We start from the raw sequence: 19080 nt of genomic DNA on the forward strand, positions 1-19080 counted from the left end.
AATCATATCCGTACCGGCTGGGCCGGATCAGCGAGGAGTGGAATGGTTAAGCAAAGAGAACAGTTCGGCCCAACGGTTGAAAAGTGGCTAACGAGTGGTCTATTATAACAGTAGATGTCCATTAAAGGTTCAGTAAGCGATTTCTGAGAAACACTTGATATTTGAAATCAACCCAAACAAACACACCCCTCCCTTTATTGCTCCGCCCCCAAAATACACAAATACTCAATGCAAAAGTGGATGTTTCTTTATCATAGCTGAAGCGAAGCAAAATAATGCTTCGCAAAAAATAAAGTGAAGATGATGAACGAATTAACAAAAAATGTATATGCAGAACACAACAGTACATACCAGCAAGAGTTTGTTGTTATTTGCCAGCAACACAGCAGCTCCAGACAAACAATAATTTGTTATGATCTGTTTCTAAAATTACAACTACAGCATATGGTTCTGTAAAACTTAGCAAAGCTAATGTTACTCACATATGGTACAGAAACAACGCAACCTCTGTGTCCGTTTCAGGCCTTCCCGCTTAGGTTTCTCCAGCGCTTGAAAGCTTTTCTAATATTAACGTGGGTCCTAAATCTCTTCCCTGATCATAACCCTTTTTTTTTTCACGGATATTTCTCTGACCTTTTCTCTTTTGTAATGTCTCTCAGCCATCTCTCTTTCTACAGTCTTTCTTCAAATCTCCATCCTTCTCCACTCTCTCTCCCCCCCCACCCTCATGAGTGCATACGCCCCCTACTGCTGATTGGCTACAAGTGTGTTTTGGTGCTCAGTCCAATCCACTTTCAACCGCGTTTCTCAGAAATCGCTTACTGAACATTTAAGGACCAGAGTCCACCTCCAGAGCCGCTTCAAATGCGGACTCTATTTGTTGTGCTGAGGTAAAACCATTAGAAGAAACTGTAGTCCATGTGAATAGATACACAGTATTTTTTGTATTTTTTATAATTATACAAAAAGTCTCATGTTTTAGTGGATCAACATTATTCAGTTGGATTTTGACTGTGCAAAAAAAAAAAGCAAGCCATTTGTTTTTATTTCATTTATATATATATATATATATATATATATATATATATATATATATATATATATATATATATATATATATATATATATATATATATAAATGAAATAAAAACAAATGGCTTGCTTGAATAACATATTCATTTAAAATTGTCAAAAAGTACAATCCAAAAATTGTGGCGGACATTACTTCTGTGTGTGAAAAGTGAAATAGTAATATAAATGTTTATTATTAATTATAATTACCTTGTTAATTTGTCACAATGGAAGTAGGAGGTCCAAATGAGCCCAATGCATTGTGGAAGCAAATACGTTTTGGCACTGTAGTAAGTCTTCTGGATAGTGTTTGCATATGGAAAATTGCATACAATGCACAGTATATGCACTATTTAATAAAAGTACAGTAGCATTGTATTACGCTGTTCCAAACAGCCAGTGAAAACACTGAATGTTTATGTGGATCTACTTCCATGTTCATTTTCTCAGTCTTGAACTGTGATGCCTCTGCATAATAGAAAGAGAGATTTTCTGCTTTAAATAGGCACAAAACGGTTTATGTACAGTATTTGTCTTGAAACTAACACGAAGGCGGCTGTTGGAAACAATGTGTTAAAATAGTTTAACAGCTTAAAAAGTTGTGCAGTGTAACAGTGTCCTACAGTGTGAATTTTATTTTATTTTTTTATTTTTTTTGCATGAAGCATTTATTATACTAATTGAGATACTACTTGAAATTTGTTCTTAATTTGTTTTTATTCATTTGCCATACAATAGGACTGCTTAATTGAAAGGTTTAGTTAACCCAAAAATGAAAATTAGGTCAATAATTACTCACCCTCATGTCGTTCCAAACCTGTAAGACTTCCGTTCATCTTAGGAAAACAAATGAAGATCTTTTGAATGAAATCTTCAAAAAGTTCAGAGATTGTAAAACTAATCCATATGAATTGAGAGGTTTAGTCCTAATTAATGACACAATTTAAATTTTGGGGTTAACTTTTGGGTGATCCCTTTAAGTTGATTGAAAAAGCTAAATAGATTAATTAGAGAAATGAGAATGCAGTGGTAACCAATTACATTACGATCAATTAATCAATAAATTAATAAAACAATTATTTCCTATATACACTGTAAAGCTTTAATGTAATTTTAATATATTATATTTTTTAAGTCCCCGTGTAGTCAATAATTGTATGCCTTAAAACTCATCTTTGATCACTAAAATTACACATTTAAACATTTGTTCCTTGAAAAACAAACAAAAAAACTTTGCCTTAAAATAGCTTGAATGTAACTCTACACCATTGTCTCATTTAGTATATGCTGGTCTATGAATATGGAAATTCTCCCCGCCTCCACTCACTCACATCAGCTCAGAGATTCACCTGTTGACGATCACTCGTTGACGTGATTGGTTACAAGGTAGTTTGTGACGTCAGAAACACCAGCGATTTCAAACTGTGATTTTGAGACTGTCTTTGGTTCACTGCAATTTTAAGGAGAAAATACTCAGCAATCGTGCTGACTTATGAATTTGCGCATGGTTTGTCTTAAAGCATATTAAAAACACCACGTGGACATATAAACAACATTAAAAGCTTGATTTTCACCACAGGGGGACTTTAAATCCTAAGGTAATATGAACAGTCATTTATAAGTAAGGCATTCATAAGTTGGCTTTCAGTTTGTCCACCCAATGGGAGACGAGAACTTGTCGATATTTTTGCAACTGCCTTTGTTGACGTTAGCAATGCAGAAAGTACACACTTATTTTTAATAAAAAAAAAGTTAATGTCCATGCATACACAATAACACTGAGACATGAGCAACTGGTCTGCTCACTCTGGGAGTCTTCTAGGTCTTGCACATGCATGGACGAGATGAAGGCTGACAGCGAGAGAGAAAGAGAGAGAGAGAGAGAGGGTGAACCTGTCACTAGGAACTGGTCTCTATGGGCATATTGTTTCGCAGGAGCTAATTAACCCTAGGAAATAATTACACAAATATGCAAATGCTGTTTAGATAAGTGTGGGCTCTATCAGAGGAGGTAGTCAATCATAGGGGAAGGGTTGGAGGGAGGCGGTGGTCTGTGAGTGTGCTTGCGTATGTGTGTGGTCCAGGTGTCAGACTCTGTGCTGGGTTGATAAGGGAAGGGGACGTTACCTGGTTTTATGTGGCATCACCCTTGTGCAACAGTGGAGATTTCATTTATTGAAACACACTCACACACACTTATGCACGGACAGAACAACCTAACGGTCAGTCTTCTGTTTGCTTCACCATAACATAACCTTCCAAGATGCACATTAATCTATAATGACAACTTGTAATTGTAGTTGTAATTTATAGATTCAGTACTGATCAATGTCAGATTGTGAAAAGAGATATTATTAAGAGTATGAGTAGTGTATGAGTATGAGTAGTTTGCTATCATAACTATCATACTACTATTTACGGCGTGATATTTTAAAAAATTTGATTAAAAAAAATAAAAAAAAAATCTATAAAAAATATCACTCACCTGCCCGGCATTTGGTCAGAATGATATATATCATTTCCCCCCCACTGCATCTTTAAAAATAAATGTTGTGAATAGTGCTGGGGCATCCAAAATACAAGTTTGTGTTTACATAATATATGTGTGTGTACTGTGTATAATTGTGTTTTATATAAATACACACACATGCATGTATATATTTAAGAAAAATTGGTTATTTACAAATAAAATATTTTATATTTATATATAATATAGATTATATACAGTATAAATGTGTGTGTATATATATATATATATATATATATATATATATATATATATATATATATATATATGTGTATATATATACAGTATATACATGCAAATATTTCTTAAATATATACATGCATATGTGTGTGTATTTATATATACAAAATAATTATACACAGTACACACACACATATTATGTAATCACAAACTTTTATTTTGGATGCGATTAATCGTGGCCCAGCACTAGTTGTGAACATTGCAATTAAAATAAAACAGCTTTGTAATTTCTTAATACTATTTTACCTTTTTTTATTTAGTTAGCATAGAGACTTTACCATAGAGCATAGACACGGGCAAGCAGAACTTACTTTCCAAAATGTAAAAAATAAAAACACCCTAGCTTGTTGCTTTCCCCTGCCCGCACGGCCTTGGTTACATCAGCAGAATAAAAAAAGAGGTTGTTTGAGAGGTTGAAAAAGTTCTTACATTTTGAATGCTTGCTTGCAAACATAATTTTTTTCTTTAGAATATCATGAACCGATTAATTGTGTACAATAAGGACCAGGGCCGTTTATTAAGTGAGGGTATAAAAACGAATTACTGGCCACTATACTTCTTTGTGCCCGTGTGTCCATGCTTGCTTGTGTGCGTGCAGAGAGCTTTATGAATATGAAATGCGCTGCACTGCGATGATGACTCAGCTTTGGTTCTTCAAAAAAGCTTTGATGTCTAAGAGTGTGAGAGAAAATCATCCCCGTTTTCACCGCCCTGCACCCACCGCCCAGCCGTCCAAGGAGATCTGGGCTCAGCGCTTTCCGCCAGTTGCATCACGCCGTAACCCCCCCCCCCCCCCCCCCCCCCCCCCCCACACACACACACACACTCCCACCAGCCTGTTTATTTACTTTCATATTTGTGTCCCCTCGCCAACACAAGCCATCTCAGTGACAGGAAATCTCTTCCCTCCTGCCAGCTCCTTCAGCTCTAATTCACTTATTATTGTGCTTTTCAAAAAGCTAATCAATGTGGGAGAGCTGATGCAAGATCATGAGAAAAAGGCTAAACGCGGGGCAAGGCTGCAAAGTTTCAGAAGCGGATTACGACAAGGCCGGGCTCTTTATATCACGCAGCTGTGTAGCTGCCGATGCCACATTTGTCGTTTTATGTCGCCGACACCCACATTCACTCACTTGTTGCTAGCAATTTTTCTCTAATTTAGTTGTTATTCTGCATTTAAACGATTGCCGCATTTGCAAACAAACATACAGATCGATTGCTGCATGCGCCAGTGAATGAATGCCCTTTTTCTTCTCTCTCTCTCTCTCTCTCTCTCTCTCTCTCTCTCTCTCTCTCTCTCTCTCGTCTCGCATTCGTAGAGCGTTATAACCCCAGGCCAGTGTTAATTACGAGTGTTGTGTTTGTGCCCTGCTTGTGTGACCTTCCCATGTAGGCCGATTATGTGTTTATCGCTCGTATAGAGGCCGTATTGATCAGTCAGTGGGGTACAAATTAAGATATAAACTTGACGTCACACAATCTATTGAGTTTTGCATCGGAGGCATTCGCAGTATGCAAGACTCATTGATTAAGATAAATTTAACTGAGTGAATGTGGCTGTATGCGAGTTTATTGGTTGCACGTCTTCAGGCAGTCTCTAACTTAAAGAGGTCAAAGCTTTTTTATTTTGTTTTATACAGATAAAATATATCCTATAATCTATTTACTATCTCATTTTTTAGTTAATTAAATGGGGTGTCCTCATGTTTTTGTAAATAGGTGCCATGATCATGTAAATGTGGGTGGTCATGTGTTAAAAATATCTGTCTGGTGTCTGTAGGCTGCGATAAAGTTTCAAATTTGAAAGTTACTGTATGTTTCTGAGCTCGTATTTTGAAATATCAAGGAAAATTGTATTTCTCATTTAATGAAGCCTTTAACTCAAATTATTCTCACTCTGACTTTGCAGGAAAACAGCTCTCCGGAGGAACACACACTTTATGTGTGGGACCACTTCATCTCTAAATCAATCGCGAAAAACGTCTTCATCGTGGCACACAGCTATGGCGGCTTGTCATACGTGAATTTGGTAAGTAATTGTTGGCGGTTATTATGATGAAATCCCTTCCCCTCCACCACCTCAACACACACAGTTGTCTCCCCCAGTGGGAAAAGCAGCAGAAAAAAAAGAGCAAACTGATTAAAAATAAATAACGCTTAGTTTCTTTGAGAAAGTGCTGCTTTTGTAAACAATCCAGTTCATCCTTGTCCTAAGGCACTATTCACTTCCTTGAGTGGGAGGGAGGGACGAAGGAAGAATGAGAAACTGCAAAACTACAGCTCTGTTAAAGCATGTAGACATGTAGGCATAACATCAGACCCTGAGAGAAAATAAATAAATATCTTGATAGAAGGGCAGAGTACATGTTAAAGTCAGAAAGACAGAAGATACACATTTGAATCTTACTTAGTCTCTCGTTGGACTTAATAATACAGCCTCTCTGTTTTATGTGAATGGTAAAAGTTTTTTCTTTCTTTCTTTCTTTCTTTCTTTCTTTCTTTCTTTCTTTCTTTCTTTCTTTCTTTCTTTCTTTCTTTCTTTCTTTCTTTCTTTCTTTCTTTCTTTCTATATTAATTTGTGCAAGTATTAGGCAACTAGATTGCATTTTCCCCATTAACCTTAAAGTGTAATGTTAAAAAAAAAGAAAAAAAAACCTTGTAATCTAATAATGTTTTGGGCATTTAAAAAAAATGTGTGGGCCTATATTGGCATCCTTATTTTTAGGGCCTTTCATAAGCCTCCCATCCATTGAATTTGTCATTTTCTTTACCGTATTCTGTTCAAAGATGGTTATAGTTTTCCCTCACTCTAAATCTTAGAGGATAATCTTCATCAGGTTAGAACATTGTCCTACATCAGCATTAATTGTCATACATTGCATTCTCTTAAATGGTTCCAGTGTTTAAAGAACGTGTCTTTAAGAAACTGGTAGTAGTTTGGAGTTGATTTTCAGTCTATCTGTCATTTAAAAGGGTCCAAGGACGTATTTCTGGAGACTCCAGATACATTTTATAGTATGTATGGAAATTTGTGCCACTAGATTCGGTTCCACTTTATTATAAGGTGTCCTTTTTACTGTGTATTAATTATACATTTAAGTACTGAGGGTTATTTTTTAACTACATATACTAACTACATAATTAGCGTTGGGGTTTGGTTTCGGGTTAGTTACTTGTAATTATGCATAATTTACTGTTATTACTCTAGTAAGTATGCTACATGTAACTGGTGCACTGTTAAATAAAGTGTTACACTGGATTCTTAAGGGTTCTTGGTGGCTTCACATTTAACCCTTTTGCATTAAATTTGCACTTTTTCTTCTCAACAAATATTTCATCCTGCCGAATATTCTGAAATACGCTGCCAGGTTTGAAGTCATTGATGGCGAAAGCCATTGGTTGTTCCACATGGTCGATCTAAACTCAGCAAGAACTATTTTTGAGATTTCTAGAGAATAATGTTTTGGTCTGTTTCTCGCACATTGTATGATTTTAGAAGACTTGGAATATAGTCTTATTATTAGCTACTTTTACAGTGTTCCTGTACATTGTCCTTGCTTTCATGATTTTCCTCTTTTGTACTCTCATGGAAAAAAAGTCAGTCATACATGTTTCGAAAGACACAAGGGGAAATAAATGATGACCAAATTTTCAATTTTGATGAACTAACCTTTTACCTTAACATTGTGAAGTTTTCAGCTATGTACCCGGTGTTACATCACCTCTGGGGTCAAGGGTCAGGTATCTTGTCACAATTTCTACTAGTCTAGGTGTGCGCATTGTAAGGACAGAGCACTCTGTCTAACCTTTGACCTAACATAAACTCACACTTTCTTGCTTTCTTCCACACACACCTTCATGAAAGCACTTTTCATGAAACCGTCCCACTTTTCTTCTTCTTCTTCTTCTTCGAGAAGGGAGGGTGGAGCGGATGGCCGCGACTTAGCATTCCTCTGATAATTCCAGGAATATGTGTTTTTATCTGAGGCAGGAGACTCTGTGTTTTGTAATTTGAATATAACTGTTAAATATTTATGTGGCGTTGTGGCCGTGACAGCCCCTCGCTGGTGGAGGCATGGCGGTCTTCCTCCAGAGATCTGTTTAGCCGTCTTTCTCTGATGCATCCCTGTTTTTTCCCTCCCTCGCTTTCAAACCCACACACCAGCAGAATGCTCACTTAAACATACTATTTCTTATACAAACCATGCTCTCATGCCTTTCATTGGTTCAGTTGTTTCTGGTATGGAGTGGCAGGTAAATTCGGATAAACTATCTGAGAATAACTTTGCCATCAAACACAGATCATCTGTATAGATATTATGAATGATCATGCATAACATCCCAAGTTAAAGTTGATTAATCATTTTAGCTGCTTGACATACTTTTTTTATTTTTATAGTTTGGTAGATGCACCTATAACTCCATATCTTAAACAGACATAATGCGATAAGATAACAGCTTCAAACCATCTGACTGTCCACACCAAATGCGACACGACTACGAGATACTTAATTTATTTTTCATTTTTAGTTCTTTTAATTTATTTTCAAGATTCGAGGTGAATTATCTATTGTCGCTTTCAGTATGGCTATAAAGGTCATGCAAAATTATATTCAAACTCACATTAATTTATTGTATTTTATTTATTTTTTACATTAAAATAACTATGTTGCAGAAATAGAATCTCCTGACACTCGTTGTGTATCGCTGTTGTGGCTGGTTTGGAGAAAAACTCATTATCATGGAAAAGATACCTTCTGTCACGTGAAACCTGACTTCTGAAGCCTGACTTCTGGTTAGGACACTGTGTAACTCCTCAAGTGAAACTTGAATCAAATGTTCAGTATTTGTCTCTTTATTATTTACTTATTTTCATTTTAATGTACTGACTAGTACTCTAAAAAATCATCTGTACACCCCTTCTTTGGCAGTAACGCTATTTAATGAGAGGGCCGTGCATGTGACTTGTAAATAGGTCTTAAGTAATGGCTCAAGGTGAAGAAATTAAAGGCCAAGATTTTAGCTTGTCATAACAGATTGCTTGAAAACAGGCCCTCTGTGGCTTAATTAATGCTCCCTTTAACTCTTAACAAACACGTTTCTGATCAGGCACATCAAACACAGTCCGATTAATGTCTTCAGCATGTTGGCTCTCCCTCTTTCTTTTCATTGAAATTCGATTTCTTTTCGAAGGCAGTATGTAGTAATTACAGATACATCAAAGTGTGCTTTTAAGTAAGAGTGGTGCGTCAAGGTTGGATAGCTTTATGTCAGGACTCACATCTATGTGTTTCTGTTTCAACAGTCTGTTTCTTGTCATATCTGTGCCATACATTCTGAGTTTCTGTGTCTTTCCCTCTTCCTGCTCTGAATTCATGTTGCCTTATAGTATGCACTGGATGTGATTGAACTTCTCGACCATTAATGAAGTATGTGCTGTAAGTTTGAAGGTGTGTAGTATGAGTACATTACCGGATTTACATATACTACATCCATCATGTTGACATTGACCTGTGGCTGGTGTTCATTGATCTATGATAAGCAATGGTAAATGCAAAGAATTGAACCCAAATGACTTTGGTTCTGATTCCTCTTAAAGATTCTGGTTACTTAACAGTTTCATTATCAAAACTATGTATTACACAACATTATTGTACAAACTAAATTCATAATGTCCATCTTTAACCACGTCGTCATAAACAAACAGCAACTCCACTGATTTAAGTCTCACATGCTATAACCCAAACATTCTTGATTCACTAAAAGGACCAACTCATTAAAGTCATTCATTCAGATATCAAACTGTGTTGTTCTGTGTGTGTTTGATTCACTAAAAGAACAGACTCATCAGAGTCATTTGTTAGAAAATCTAGTTGCGCAGAAAGCGTTTGATTAACTTAAAAGATCTGAATTCTTTGAATCATTTGTTCGGGAATCGAACTACACTCCTTATAAAGGATGTGTTTGAGTCACTAAAAAGATCAGACTCTTAAGAGTCATTCGTTCGGGAATCGGACTACACTGATTGGGCTGTCAATTTCACATTTTATATTTTGTCGCAGTGTTGTGGCACATTGAAAAAATATGTGCACTTGCTTAAACGACAGCAAAAAGTAATTTAGTGTGTTGTTCCGTCCACATCAACGAGAACCATTAACTGTTCTACACTTCTTTTTTTTACTCCTTACAGTCCTCTTTGCCCATGGACTAGCAAAATGTACTCTTCAGAATCTCAGGACATTTCTGTTTAAAGTCACCATTATAAATGATTTATCTGTGCACATCATTATTTAAAAAAAATAATGATCTGCCCCCTATTCTTTAATCAAAACAACTTCCCTTCCCACTTGCAATGACATCTCATCTCTTCTCTGATGGCGTTACTTTCACGAGGGTGGGACAAATCACTTGAGATCACAGCAAGTGCAAACAACAATGATCCAATCAATTCCCGATGGACAAAATCAAGTCCAGCTCTACATTTTTATTTTCTCTTTCGAGAAGCTGTTTCATTCAGATATGTCACAAATATGATCGCAACTTCTGTTTCATGCCTACCTCTATTTTGTTCAATAAACAGCTGTGGTACCGTGTTGGCTCGCCAACAATGTTTAGTGTGAAATCGGAGTCCTGGATCAAAATCAGTTGTAAACCATTCATCTCACCTGATCATACCTGTCCCATTTTCTCTTCTTTCTCCATGTGATCTTGTTTGATTGCTGCATTGGCTTCTCCAGTGCTTGCTTTCATCTGTGAGTCTAGCTGGAGGCCTGTGGGAGCAGCCATCAGGGCAGAGCTCAGCTCCGCGTAACCTTCCTGACTCCCTGCCAGAGAAAAGAGCAGCCGGATTGGAGAAGATGGGGCGCATTATGTAATGAGTTATGCAAACGTACATCTGCCTCCCATTGCACCAGTGTGTGGTTGCCCACAGCTTTGATGAAACAAATGGATCAAATGTACGTGTCATTGTGTGTTGTGTAGCATAGACCTGTATGTGTGTGTATCAGAGTCTAAGTGTGTGTTCACATTTGGCAGGTTTGGTTTAATGAACATGAACTCTGTTGCGATTGCTCTGTGCGGTTCATTTGAATATGTGTGACTGCTGGCATCCAAACCCTGCCGCACCAAACAAGCGGACTGAGACCCACCACTTCCAAATGAACTCTGGTTTGATTCGACTCCAACATGGACCAAAGACATCTAAACAAACCAAAAACAGGATGTGGTGTCACAAGATGTGACCCTAAAAAGGATAGAATGCTCATGATTCTTCTCATCATAGGAGCGATGTTGGATAAAAAACAACCAAGAGATCCGAACTTCAAGAATACTTCCCAACTTAAACACTTCAACTGCAAGTAACAAGTAATAAGGTATTAGAGGTTGTTACAATGTAAATATAGTCTTGGATAAAGAGCATCACTATACATTTTTACTTTAACGGCCAGTGTGGTGAAAAGGATGGAGATGCATCAGAGCTCAGTTTCTATATATATCCACTTGACTCTGAGGTATTGCAATCTAGACACCAAGGATTTGGTTTCTCTTCTTTACCTGAGTTATGAATCTTGGCCTGTGGAAGGCAATTGTACTCTAAAATACAAGCTTTCTTACAAGCTTTCTTATTTGTTCTTATGCTGTCTTTCGTTTCTTGCGTTTATGTTATGCTGGTTTGTCTTGATACTTTAAGACTGCAGTCTTAAACAGCTCTGCTGTCTGTAAAACCTTCTGCTTGGACAAATGTGTCTGATATTTTGCTGATTCACTTGCTGCAGAATGATATGAAATATGAAATATGAATAATCACAATTGCAGAGATGTCTGTCCAGCAATATATATTCAATATAGAGTATCTATTTATTTAATAGAGGAAATTTGTCTGGAGGACAAGTCAATTCATTATTTATTTTGATTTGAATGATTTATTTGTAAAACCACAATAAATTAACACAATCGACAGCCCTAAAAAATAGACTTTTCTTTTATATAAAGTATATATACTTATATATATATATATATATATATAGTGTATATATACTACAATATCCCCTTCCGTTCAAAGGTTTGCAATTTGCAAGATTTCTTAAAATGTTTTTAAAAGAAGTTTCTTACGCTCTTCAAGGCTGCATTCATTGTAAAAAAAAAATTGGAAATATTTCATAACTTTTTCTGTTTTAATATATTTTAAAATGCTATTTATCTGCAAAAATCTAACCTTTCATTGAAGCAAAAGAATTGAAATTCACATTATGAAATGCTTTTCTCCAAAACTTGTTGGCCATAATTATTGGCACCCTTTTATTAAATACTTTTTGCAACCTCCTTTTGCCAAGATACCAGCTCTGATTTTCTCCCATAATGCCTGATGAGTTTGGAGAGCACCTGACAATAGATCAGAGAACATTCCTCCCTACAGAATCTGTCCAGATCCTTCAGATTCCCAGCTCCATGTTGGTGCTTCTTCTCTTCAGTTCAGCCCACTCATTTTCTGTAGGGTTCAGGTCAGATCAGATTGATGCTTCTTTCTGAATACAAGCATTAATTTTTTAAAACAAAAAGTGTTACTGACTCCAAACTTTTGAATGGTAGTCTGTTTATAAATCAAAAAGTGGATGAAGTTAATCATGGCAGTACACAAAGTCTTCATTCATTTTATTTAATGGAAAAATGTAATGAATTAAGATTAATTCAATTATTTAACTGGGATTAATGTGATGCCTTCGCTTGAAGCTCAGACTTGTTGATATTTGTTTGAACGCTGTTGATCAGGTTGATCAGTGTGTGATGGTGAATTAGGCTTAAGTCCCGAATGGATGATTTACACCACAGACCAAGGCTTTCTTCGAACCACTGCATTGTTGCAGAATTCTCCTGATTAACAAGTCTTCCCAGACCCTTCACTCTACCTGTGTGTGGCTCATTTCTCTACCTTGAAAAGAGATCCTGACAATCAACATTGTAAAAGATTTCCCCCACTGTGCATTGTCTTCTTCCTCTTTACCTCCTCCCAGGCATTGTTTTCTTTATCTGCCTGTTTGTGCCATTTTCTGGTATTTATTTATTTATTAATTTATTTGATTTATGACGGGCCGTTTCAAACCCAATCTTTTCCCTCCTGGACTTCTGTTGTGAGGGATTCACCAGAGAGAGAGCTTTGACTACAGTTTGTCAGTGGCTTATTTAATGTATTTCCGGCTCATTTTGTCATTAATTTCTGTTTGTTTTTAGAAGATGACGAGCAATCTAGCATGCACAGATTGTTGTTGGAGAATGGAAACCCGTCTGCATTCGGCTTTTAATTGATATCAATTTGCCGTCCAGGTGTGTTACGCTGAAACAGGGTCACAGAGGGGGTGGAGATCTGTGTGTGCTTTGAGTAATTACTGTAGCTTTCTAGCTCACTGTCTTCATACACAACAGATCTGTTACATGGATTATTATTTTATTTTTTTAAGTACCATGTAAATACCATTGTACAGTACATGAATATGGTAGCGGTAATAATATGATAATATTATGTTTATCATGAAGGAAAAGTGTGTGTCAGCTGTTTTGGGTTAAACGAGTTTTGATGCTGCTCAGTAAATGTTGTGAGACGTTTTTATGAGTATGTCTGTTCATTACTCAAGAGAACATTATATTAAACATATGGCACCTTGGTAAAATGAAAATAGTAGCTGCCTTGTATTGGCTATATAAAGACAGTATAGACAATGAATCTGCTAAGTATCACAAAGAAGAACAGATCTCCAGGCAGGTTCTTCTGTCTTATGAGCAACTCTTTTCACACACATCCACTTCAATATTTCACAATGTCATATTCCAAAGCACATCAATGGAGCTTATTCCTGTTGTGTTGTAAGGCAGTTATGTTGTTTTGTGGTGTCATTATCTTGTGTTGTATTTTTTATTTTGCTTATAGCATAATTGTGTTGGAGCACATTTCCTTTGCTTTATTCATTGTTTTGTGTTATGGCATAAATAGCACATTGTGTTGTAGAGTAATTCTGTTGTTTTGTGGTTTGTGGCCTATTTCCATTTTAGTATGTTTTGGCTTTAATTTTCAAGTTTGGTTGGCTTTGCTAATTCTGTTGTGTTGTGGCTCATTGTATTGTGGCTTACTTTCGTAGTGCTTCTGTAGCATTTTTTTCATGGAGTTCTGACTTATATCCATTGTTTTATTATCATTGTTTTGTGTCTTTTATTGCGTTATTGTGGCTTATTTGTGTTGTATGTGGTATAATTAGTTGTATTGCCACTTATATGCATTGAGTTGGGGTTTATTTCCATTGTGTTTCCATAGGTAATTCTGTTCCTTTGTTGTTTTAATCTGATGTGTTGTTTTTTGTTTGTTATTTGCCTTAAAGAGATTCACCCAAAAATGAAAAATTCTGTCATCATTTACTCACCCAATTTCTTTCTTCTGCTGAAAACAAAAGAAGAGATTTTGAAGAATGTCGGTAACTAAACAGTTTCCGACACCAAACAGTTGATGGGCCTCATTTCTTTTTCTTTTTTTTCACATTATGGAAGTCAATGGGGCCCATCAACTGTTTGGTATATTCTTCAAAATATATTCTTTGTGTTCAGCAGAAGAAAGGAATTCATAAATGTTTGGAACAACAACTTGTCCGTCTTATTTCCATTGCATTAAGGCTTATTCGTGTTTGGTTCTGTTGTAATTTGTTGTGTTGTAATAGTTTTTTTGAATTGTCGCTAATATATGTTGTGCTGTAATTTGTATTTGCTGTTGGGTGTCTTAATTCTGTTTTGTTGTGACATCCTTTTTTTTTTTTTTTGTGGAACAATTCTGTTGTTTTGTAGTTTTATCGGATATGGTGTGGATTATTTATATTGTGGTGGAATTTTGTCTGGGATTAAATTTTCTAGTTGCCATTATATTGTGGCGATAGTGTATTTCATTAAAAACAATCTGCATAATTCTTCTTGGCTTATTTCCACTGTATTGTGCTGTCTTAATTCTATTGTTCTGTGTCTTATATTGGTTGTATTTATGGTTTATTTGTGCTGTGTGTGGTGTCATTTTTTTTTTTTGTGCTTGTTTTTGTGTGTGTGTGTTGTCGCTTATATGCATTGTAATTTGATTTGCCGTTGTGTCTTACTCCTGTTGTATTGCCTCTTAAAACGGTTGTATTTTGAACTTTCGTAGTTTTGTGCATCCCTGGGCCGCCACATTTATACGAGGTCAACCTGGTGCATTTAACTCAGACTCTTTCTCTGTCTGTCTTTCTCCCCCCCTCTCTCATTTTTTCCTCCCCCACTTCATCTTTTCTCTGTCACAAGCTTAATTAGCCGCTGCTTGTTAACAGGCTCAGAGAGTTTAGCGCATAAACATGGATGGAGGGATAAATTCACGCCGAAACGAGCGCACGATAAGAGAAATCACCCAGCTCCACTATTTCTATAAATAAACTATCAGCAAACGCCTGTGCGGAGTAGCCTATCTTCACACCGACGATAAGACACGCTCTAGGAATGTGTGCGTCTGTGTGTCCAGAATACACTTTGAAGTGAGAAGAGGCTTTGATTTGATGTGTAACTCCGAGATTGCGGCGTGCACGCCAGTGTTTATGCGTCTGCGCTGACATAGACGTGTTTGTTATTCCTGCTTATTGTCTGTCATCTTCTGTGTGGTTCATCTGGACGAAATCATTTGCATGTGAATGTATATCGCTATGAGTACCGCCTAATAGAATATGCAATTATGTATTACAATAAGCCATTGAACATCCGTGATGAGCCCTGTCATGGTTTGACAGACATATTTCAGACGTCTGTTTGACACTTCATTTCGTCCCATGCTAATGTAAAATAGCCTTTATATAGTTGTTATAGCATTCTGTTGTGTTTAGCGTCTATGTCACGGTACCATTTCGGATATTTCAACCAAATAACCATGTCTGATGCTATAATCATGGTAAATTTACCAGCTTGCATATATCATCCACAGCAAACGACAACAATCGAGTGTCCGATTTAATCCCATACGTCTACCTCGATGTTCAGATCGAGCCTTTTGCTTTCACACATGTGCCTCCTCTGCTTGTTAAAGAGCTCACAGTGAAATCTTAAGGGGTTCATCATTACATATTTAGTGGGCAGGCATCTGATATAGCTGTAAGGTTTTTAATGCAGCGCCTCATTGATCTGACGCACATGTCGGCTCCCGGGGTTACCGGACGTGCCTCCATTTGCATAAGGGCCCTGGGCAAGGTTCCTCTCACGCATTGATTGGCTTGTCCTAGGGAACCTCGCATCGCCTCCCCACATTGATCACTTTTTTTTCTTTTTTTTTTCTGAGATAGTGCTATGCAGAGTTCACCTCAGACGCATCCTCCCCAACCTGCTGTAGGAAGGAGTGTGGGAGAGAGGAGAGGAAGAAACTTTGCCACCAATATTTTAATAGTCGCTGTGCCGAGGGGGAACCAAGAGCGAGGGAAGGGTCAGGTGATGTGTATTCATGCCTCGGTTCAGGGTGGGTACTGAACAGGGTTTACAGATACAGCACACACATATATATGGAACACGATTATAGAGTTACAGCTTAGTCATACACTCATACTTTAAAAAAAAAAACATTTTATTCATTTTTCTCTCCCTGATGTCTGCTTATAGTGTTAGTCAAGGTTTTCTTGCACTAAAAAGAGTTGAATTTTAATTTTTCACCTTCTTCTGAAACTGCTATTTAGAAGCTGCAGATTCTGCAGCAACATGGGGGGGAATTTATAGTTTTTTTAGATGACAATGTCTGATAGATTTTGTGTGGTGAGAGAGAACAACTGACTACAGAGAAATTATATATTGATTAAAACTGATTTGCGAATGAGTCTGAATCAAACATAGGAGTCAGGAATCATAGACTGTATTGGTCAGACAATTCACTTGGTTCAATCTATTTAGATTGCTCTCTCTTACTATGGTTTCTAACCTTGAAATGAACCACAATACTTCCAGGCATGTGGTTGTTACCTAAAAAGTTAGCATTGCCCTGTCTTTTAGTAAGTGTCGTTAATTGTTGTTTAACGTTATTGTTGTTTTTTTTTTTTTTACCTTGAATCGATATATACATTAAAAAGGTTTTTTTTTTAAAAATAAACTAATATTTTTATTCAGCAAGGATGTATTAAATTGATATTTAAATTGTAAATAAAGGCATTTATAATGTTACAGATATTCTATTTCAGATAAATGATGTTCTTTTTAATCTTCTATTCATCAAAATTTGCTGAAAAAAGTGTCACGCTTTCCATAAGAATATTAAGCAGCACAACTGTTTTCAGCATTGATTATAATAATAAGCAATGTTCCTTGAGCATCAAATTAGCATATTAGAATGGTTTCTGAAGAATCATGTGACACTGAAGACTGGAGTAATGATGCTGAAAATTCAGCTTTGCCATCACAAGAATAACAATTGAACTGTTTTTGCATGTATTTGATAAAACAAAATGCAGCCTTGGTGAGCATAAGATACTTCTGCACATATACATATATATAAATCTTGCAAACCTCAAGCTTTTGTATGGTAGTGCGATCTTTCTATACTTAGGCAGGAAGATTTTGACCTTTGAAAGTTTCATTATGTTTATATAGTACATTTTATTTCTACAAATAAAGGTAAATAGAAAATTTTCATAATCCATTTTAGATATTAAGAACATAAGGCATAAAAGATGTAAAATGGAGCGTATCCTAGAGAGAAACGTTGTTACATTTATACTCTTGTAGGTGATCTTTAACACAGTTCAACATTCCACTCTTCCTCTTGATTTTTTTGCGGAGCGCCGCACATGACCTCAGGAACAAGCAAATCCCTCTTTTGCCTTTCCACATGCTTTTCCTTTCTTCCATCTCTCTCCCTTAGAGCCTACGGCAAGGTCTGCACACAGGACTAAGGCTAGTCCAGGAGGACAACATCCCTCCATCCTTCACATTTGATTTTCTGTCTGCGTCTCTTGCTCTTATACACACATTCTTTGTTCTTTTCACTTGTGCTTTGTCTCTTCTTCATAATTAGAAGCCTTACACTGTGTCCTAATCACGTGCGACACGATAAAGCAATAACAGATAAAGCAGTAGCTATCTATTCCATGTTTGTTAGTCTAGATTTTTTTATGACCAAGCACATAGTGTTGACCAAAAGGACATTTTGTCAGTCGCTCGGTTGTGATGGACAGTGAAAAAAAAAACATGCCATTTTGACATGACTTTTTCTTGTGGAACACAAAAAATATACATATATATTTTGAAGAATGTTGATAACCAAACAGTTTTGGTAACCATTGACATTCCACTTTTGTAAAAAAAGAAAAGAAAAAAGTTTGGAACGACATGAGGGTGAGTAAATAATGACAGAACTTTGTTTTGCATGACCTAAACCCTTCAAGGAAAGGGTTTGAATTAGACCCGGATGGTTTGGAACGACATTCATATAAAGATTCAAAAAAGAAAATGAAGAGCAATGTTCCATATTCTGGAAAACAAGAGGCCAGAAAGAAAGAAAAACAGCTGTGAAACCACTACACTTCACAAATGTCACTGAACTCTGCGCCTTCAGAGGATGTTGGATATCGGTTTCTCCATGAACTTCAGATGTTTTACCTCCTCATACTTTTTTTTGCTTCTCATTTCTCTCTCGCTTACATTCAGCATTCTGCTCTTCCCTCCATATGCGTTTCAAAACTGATTGAACGTCAGCATGTTTTATAGCACCGTGTGCTCTTTGAATCAAACTTTCTCACTCTCCACATGTCATAAGAGAGCATTCTGGGTATTCATAATATCACACGTCCATGCAATGCCGATTATCCTATAGGTTTGAACCTACCGTGGAAGTCTGCTCGCCTCCGCAGTGCTCCTGCAGAGAGAGGCGAGAACTTCTCGCTTCTGAACACGTAGTCAAATCCTGTTTGAATCTTTTACGAGACCCTTTTTTTTAACTCTATATTTTAGTTATGTACCTGCGGTAAAACATATTTAATTTTTAAGCCCGGGAAGCCGACACTGAAAAGAGATGAACTGTTTTATGTGCCGTTTTAAGGTTTTATGTGCTGTGAATTATGGTGGGTTGTGTGAAATACTGGAGAGATGGTAAAGGGAGCATCAACAGCTCGTGGTGTTCTTTTGATGTCATCATAAGACTTACGACTGTGGCGGTGGTGTGGTGTTGCTTCCCACTGCGGATGCCTGTAGGTTTTTGCTGGTCATAAAAGTGCGCACAC

The 19080-nt window shown here is 36.7% G+C and overlaps 1 protein-coding gene across 1 annotated transcript in view; it reads left to right on the top strand.

Annotated features, from left to right (window-relative positions):
* arb2a (ARB2 cotranscriptional regulator A) overlaps window positions 1–19080 on the top strand; it is a 184710-nt gene that overhangs the window by 94367 nt on the left and 71263 nt on the right. The window contains exon 8 of the mRNA XM_084414065.1: window positions 5748–5867. Within this exon, the coding sequence (XP_084270191.1) occupies window positions 5748–5867 (120 nt within the window). The remainder of the gene's footprint in view (window positions 1–5747; window positions 5868–19080) is intronic.

This window comes from Rutilus rutilus (assembly GCF_951802725.1).
Source record: "Rutilus rutilus genome assembly, chromosome: 7".
Classification (NCBI taxonomy): Eukaryota; Metazoa; Chordata; class Actinopteri; order Cypriniformes; family Leuciscidae; genus Rutilus; species Rutilus rutilus.